The 6,111-nt window shown below is 54.3% G+C and overlaps 2 protein-coding genes across 2 annotated transcripts in view; one reads left to right on the top strand and one right to left on the bottom strand.

Moving 5' to 3' along the window:
• Positions 1-601: 601 nt before the first annotated feature.
• Positions 602-2,494, bottom strand: PTSG_07027 (CDC42 small effector protein 2; the record flags this gene model as incomplete). The annotated part of the gene is made up of 5 exons (XM_004992382.1): positions 602-765; positions 1,111-1,258; positions 1,564-1,653; positions 1,847-1,896; positions 2,488-2,494. The coding sequence occupies 5 exons, from the start codon at positions 2,492-2,494 to the stop codon at positions 602-604; spliced, it is 459 nt and encodes a 152-aa protein (XP_004992439.1).
• Positions 2,495-3,994: 1,500 nt separating this feature from the next.
• Positions 3,995-6,111, top strand: part of PTSG_07026 (uncharacterized protein) — a gene marked incomplete at both ends in the record, with an annotated part of 28,015 nt that continues 25,898 nt past the window's right edge. The window contains 6 exons of the mRNA XM_004992381.1: positions 3,995-4,218; positions 4,383-4,584; positions 4,815-4,874; positions 4,994-5,107; positions 5,309-5,349; positions 5,562-5,832. Of these exons, the coding sequence (XP_004992438.1) occupies positions 3,995-4,218; positions 4,383-4,584; positions 4,815-4,874; positions 4,994-5,107; positions 5,309-5,349; positions 5,562-5,832 (912 nt within the window). The remainder of the gene's footprint in view (positions 4,219-4,382; positions 4,585-4,814; positions 4,875-4,993; positions 5,108-5,308; positions 5,350-5,561; positions 5,833-6,111) is intronic.

Below are 6,111 nucleotides of genomic sequence, written 5' to 3'. Positions count from 1 at the left end.
TTTTTTTTTTTTTTTCCCCCCCCGGGGGGGGGGGAAGGGGGGGGAAAAATAAAAGGCCCCCCCCCCCCCTATTTTTTTTTTTGGGGGGGGGGGTATGGCTTGGTTTGGACGCGGGAGGGAAAAACAGGAAAACACAACACGGGACTTGTTGGGCAGCAATTGTCACGAAGACAAACAACGAGCAGTGTGGAGGAAGAGGTGTGCGGTGCGTGAAACCACAGTGAGATGGATGGCGACACGACAGCTCCACACACACAGGGAGAGAGATTGTAGCTCAAGGGGGGAAACACAACACATGAAGGTGGGTGGCGATGGAGGTCAGAGACAAGAACAAACAAAGAAGACAGGGGGATGACCAGCAGCCCGGTTAGACACAACGACAGCAGAGTCACAGCAGGTGGCAACAGCGAGACGGACGCAAAAAGGTGGGATGAAGACAGTGCATGATGGAGGGTTGCTGCAATGCTGAAGCGTGCATCAGCCACATCACCACATCACCATCATCACCGTGTGCGTGCGCCCACATGCGCCGTTGCCAGGTGGTCGTGTTGGTCGTCATCGTCGCTGCACACGCGTTGGTGGAAACACGGCTGCATAGTCATCACGACGACTCCTCTGCGTCTTCGTGTTCCGACGGCTGCTGTTCATTGGGTTGCTGGTCCTTGGGCTGCTGTTGGTCGGGCTGCTGGTCTTCGGGTTGCTGTTGGTTGGGCTGTTCCGAGGGTTGCTCGGGTGACTGCTCAGAGGACTCCGCCCGCTTGGCACCTGTGCGTGCGCGTGCGCGCGCGTGTGTGTGTGTGGAGGGACGGAGTGAGGGGAGGCATATGAAGGATGGGAGATGAAGCAGGAGCGTATGTACATGCGTTGTTGAAAATGTATATGATGGTTGTGTGTGGATGTGTGCGTCATGGCCGTGTATGCTGGCATGGACATGTCAAAGTTACAAATGCAAATAAACACCCAAGGCAGTCACGATGGATGCACCACCGCCGGACACACACACACACACCCACCCACACACACACACCCACCCACACACACACACACACACACACACACACACACACACACACACACACACACACACACCGGCCAACACCACGGACGCACCAAACTGTTTTTGCGCCTCCTCGAGCGAGAGGGCGTTTGCAATGACGCTGGACGTCGATTCCTCTGCTGATGTGTCTGTTGATGTTGGCGCGGACGGCGTTGCCTGCGCATCGCCCTTGGATGACATCTGTTCCTTCACCTGGCCCATCTGTGGCGGCGGCGGCGGTGGCGGTGTGGTGTGGTGTGTGGAGGGAGGGGTGTTGATGTTGGGTGCACAGGACAAGCGAGGGCGTGTCAGATGGTTGGTGAGTAAAGGTTCATGCATGCATGCATATGTGTGTGTGTGTGTGTGTGTGTGTGTGTGTGTGTGTGTGTGTGTGTGTGTGTGTGTGTGTGTGTGATATTGTCCATGCACACGAGCGCAAGCACAACAACAATAACACCACCACCACCAAGACGAAGAAGAAGTAGAAGAACAACAACAACTCCTTGGCAGCAGCAGACGGGACGGACCTGTGGCGAGTCGCCCGAGCCAATGTGGCCCGCGTGCACAAAGTTGGTGGGCGCACCAATCATGGACCGGTCAATCCTTCGCCGCTGGGGCTGTGGCCGCGTCAAGCAGAGGGAGTGACGTGCGTGGCGTGAAGGTGGCGGGCGTTTGGGGGGGGGGTGTGCCGTGGATGGTGTGGAATGTGTTTAGTGAGGGACAACGGCAATATTGGGAGCAAGCAGCGAGAGGAGAGCGCAAACGGAAAGGGTGGTAACGTTCGCGTCGTTGCAGGGAATGTGCACTGACCTGCGGCTCCTCGGACATGCATCCCCAAGGAAATGAGAACCCCATAACAGCTGTGGCGCAGGTGAGAGAAAGCGTGAGGGAAGGGGGGGGGGAGCAAGTCAGTGGGTGAGAGGAGGCGAGCAAGGGAAAGCGGGTGAGAAGCAAAAGTACACGTGCAGCAACAAGAAGGGACAAGAAGAAGACGATGAAGAAGAAGAAGAAGGAGAAGAAGAAGGGACGAGAAGAAGACGATGATGAAGAAGAAGGAGAAGACGATGAAGAAGAAGAAGACGATGAAGAAGAAGAAGAAGAAGAAGAAGAAGGGACGAGAAGAAGACGATGAAGAAGAAGAAGGAGAAGACGATGAAGAAGAAGAAGAAGAAGAAGAAGAAGAAGAAGAAGGAGGAGAAGAAGAAGAAGACGATGAAGAAGAAGAAGACGAACAACAACGACAACGACAACGACGACAGACGGCGACGACGACGACAACAACAACAACAACAACAACAACAACAACAACAACAACAACAACAACAACAACAACAACAACAACAACAACAACAACAACTTATTGAACAACAAGGAACAACAACAAGGAACAACAACTTCAACAACAACAACAACTCAAACAACACCCCCTTCGTTCCCTCCTTGTCACGTACCCGACATCTGCTGGGCTGGGTGGAAAGATCACCACACAGTCAATCAAGGGAGAAGTGTGTGCGTGTGTGTGTTGGCGTTTGCCGGAGACGGAGGCAAGCAGTCAATGCCAATAGGGGTGATGCGCTGGAGGTTGAGATAAGTTGGTCCAATCCAAGCTTCAAAGCGATAACAAGGGAATCTGAAATGATTCTAAGAGCGTGTGGTTGTAGGTTGTTGGTTGTTGGTTGTGGGCAAGTGTGGTTGTTCGTTGGGCAAGGAGGGCAAACAAGCCAAGCAATCAAAACAGCGCAAGACGTCTGTGAGAGAACGGTCGATGATCAGAAATGCCACAACAAGCTCATGGTTGCTGCTGGTTTCCACATCACCGCAATATCCTTCACCGACCCCCCCCCCCCCTCTGCTTTGCCGCCGCCGCTGCTGCTGCATTCGTTCCGGGCCTATCCGTCACCGCCCGTGTCACCATCACCGCGCTCCCACCATCATCAACCACGCCCCAGCAAAGATAGAAGAAGCACAAAAGCGGCGCTTGGCTGTCGAGGAACACCACAGCCAAAATCAAACGCAACGCAACAATGGTGTCGACGAGGAAGGCCACATGCACGCACAAGCACGTACGCACGTCAACACACAAGCAACGAACACCACCACGAGCGCCCCATTTTTGTGGTGACTTCCGTTGTCCTTCATCCAATCAATCAATCAATCAAGCAAGCAAGCACACCGTCGTGTTCTTTTCACGTCACCACGCACCGCCTCCGCATATAGCTGATGATGCACACATACACATACGCGCGCATGCACGCGCACGAACACACCCGCACGCACACCACTTGGGTGTCCAACAAGAGCACGCACCATCCATCCATATCCATTCGCCTTTCCTTCTCTCGCATTTCTCCCATTCATCGTCAGCCTCGCCCTCTCTCCTCTCCTTGCCTGCTGTTTCGGCCACGACAGGCAGCAAGCAAGCAAGCAACAACAACTCACCAGCCAGCGGTGCAGCAAAAAAAAAATGTCAGCCAGCCTCGTTCGGCTATTCTTGGAAATCTTACACGAACCGCGACACAACCGCACTTTGTGCTGTTTAGGAGAAGTTTGTGTGGTATTTCGTGGTATATGTGAGTTTGCCAACCTCAGCCATGGATGGTGGTGGGTCATTCCTGCACATCAACGTGAGCAAGGACCACCATTGCCACTGCACCTCGGCACTTCCTTGTGAGGCGTTTTGCTGTGTGTTTTGATGTGAAAGTTGTGTTTTGTTGGGCGCGTACGTGTTGTGCGGGCTTGTGTTGGGAAAGGGGTGCGATCTCCTCTCCTCCTCTCGCTGTCCGATGGACATGCGCATTTGCGTCTTTTCTTTTTCCAAAACAAGGCTGATTGGAGATCCACTGTGCTACTGTGAGTTGCACCAAAGCACCACCCACCAAGCAGACGACGCCAACCAACCAAGCAGACCATACCGTACCTCCTCCCTCAGCTGGCTGAGATCGTCGCATCAGCAGCAGCATGGCACCCCAGCTCTGTGTTTTGCTCGCGGACGTCCGCTCGACGGACGTTGAGAAGCAAGCTCTCATTGACAAGCTACTGAAGGAGATGGCCGCAACACTCGACCTGCTCAACACTCATGTGCATGTCCGGACAACACAGGCTGCCGAACAAACAGCAGTACTCTCGGCCCTGCAATCGCTGTCCGACCTCATTACCAGCATCGCCAAGCTCGTGAAATGCCTGTAAGTCGTTTTGGTTCAAGAGACAGTGCGTTTGTGCGTGCGTGTGAGCGTGTGTCCTTCCTGCTGCTTCATGACACAATTGGCGACAGCGACCCAGCAACAACATCAACTCAATGAACCTGTCTTGACGCTGGTGGCTTGTGCTCGTTGTGGTCGACCAATAGCTCTCCTCCGCAGGGCACGCCACGGCATGCGACGGACGCTCTGTGGGAGCTGTGCATGGATGCCCTCTCTGCCGCCCGCGATCCCCAAGACCAGCAGGCGACTCCCCTCCAGTGGCCAAAACGCGGAGACGACACTGTCCGGATGTGCCAAGTTCCCAACTCAAGCGCAATCAGCATCGCCATCGTCTTTACTCAAGCCGAGGTGTGTATGTGTGTGTGTTTGTGTTTGTGTTTGTGTTTGTGTTTGTGTTTGTGTTTGTGCTTGTGTGTGTGTGTTTGTGTTTGTGTTTGTGTTTGTGCTTGTGTGTGTGTTTGTGTATGTGTGTGTGTGCTTTTCCGTCCTGTCCTGTCCTGGGCTTTCCCTGTCTGTGCGTTTTGCGCAAATAATCTCGTGGTGCCTTCTCATCAACGCCCCTGCATTGCCACACGCAGGCAAACCAACTGCTGGAAAGCGCGACAGCCGCGCCCGAAGCCGTTCCGGAGCACAAGCAGGTATATGTACACCCACATGAGTTGTTACACCGCTGTCTCTACCACGCCACTTCACCTGTCGTCATGATTTGTTCACCGCACCTCACAGCCGAGGCATCTTCACGCACCTCACTGCGCAGGCGTTTGTGAGGGCGTGCAAAACGGGCAAGTTTGAAGCAGCGCTGCGCATCGTGCAATCGCAACCACTCCAACCTCCTGCTCCAACCTCCAGTGAAACATCCCACAACGACAACGTAAGTGGCCCTGTCGACAGTGTGTGTGTGTGTGTGTGCGCGTGCGTGCGTGTATACGTGCGTGTGTGTGTATTCACACATTGTGTGTGCTTTATCAGTATGTGTGCTTGTGTATGCGCACACTTGTGTGCATTCCCCGCTAACATTGTGGCTGACATGACATAAATGATGGTTATGTGGTGTCTACGCACACAAATGCAGGAACATGGCGGTTTCGACACGTCTGCCGCCAGTACAACAACGTAAGTCTTGAACCAGTCAGTGCTTGAGTCACTGCACCATGCCACGAGCTCATGTAACACCTGATAGCAGTGCAACGACATTCCCCACCATCCATGTCGACCCACAACTAATTCCCACTCACCACCACCGCCATTGCCCACCCCCCTCTCCACCATCTCATGTATCCTCCTGTCATTGTCGCTCATGGCTGTTTTGTTCTTCGCCTGTGCAGGCATGAGGAAGACGTCATCTCCATGGCTTCATCACCGCGTTCAGAGCAAAGCCCCGTCCAGGCCGCCGCGCTGGCCGTAAGCACGGCCTCAAGTGCCAGCGAAGGCCCGCGTCAAGCTGATGCACCCCGTGCTGCGGACGATGATGATGACGATGACGGCGAGGACGACGAGGACGGGGACGATGGTGACGATGGCGGCAACCATACTGGCACTGCACCTCGTGACGCCAGCGGAGCTGCCAGCACCGGCTCACCAACCTTGAAACTGGTGGTGAGTGCACAGCGCACACATTGTTCGAGTAGACAGACAGACAGACGGACAGACAGACAGACAGACAGACGGACAGACAGACAGACACACACACACACACACACACACACACACACACACACACACACACACACACACACACACACACACACACACACACACACACACACACACACACACACACACACACACACCAGACAACCCCACCCACCACCCTTCCTCCACACACACACACAAACGACAACAACGCTCACCCTCACATGTGTGTGCCGGATTTTG

Source organism: Salpingoeca rosetta (genome assembly GCF_000188695.1).
Source record: "Salpingoeca rosetta unplaced genomic scaffold supercont1.16, whole genome shotgun sequence".
NCBI lineage: Eukaryota > Choanoflagellata > Craspedida > Salpingoecidae > Salpingoeca > Salpingoeca rosetta.
The sequence above is the reverse complement of the archived record's forward strand: the minus strand, read 5'-3'. Positions and strand labels throughout refer to the sequence as shown.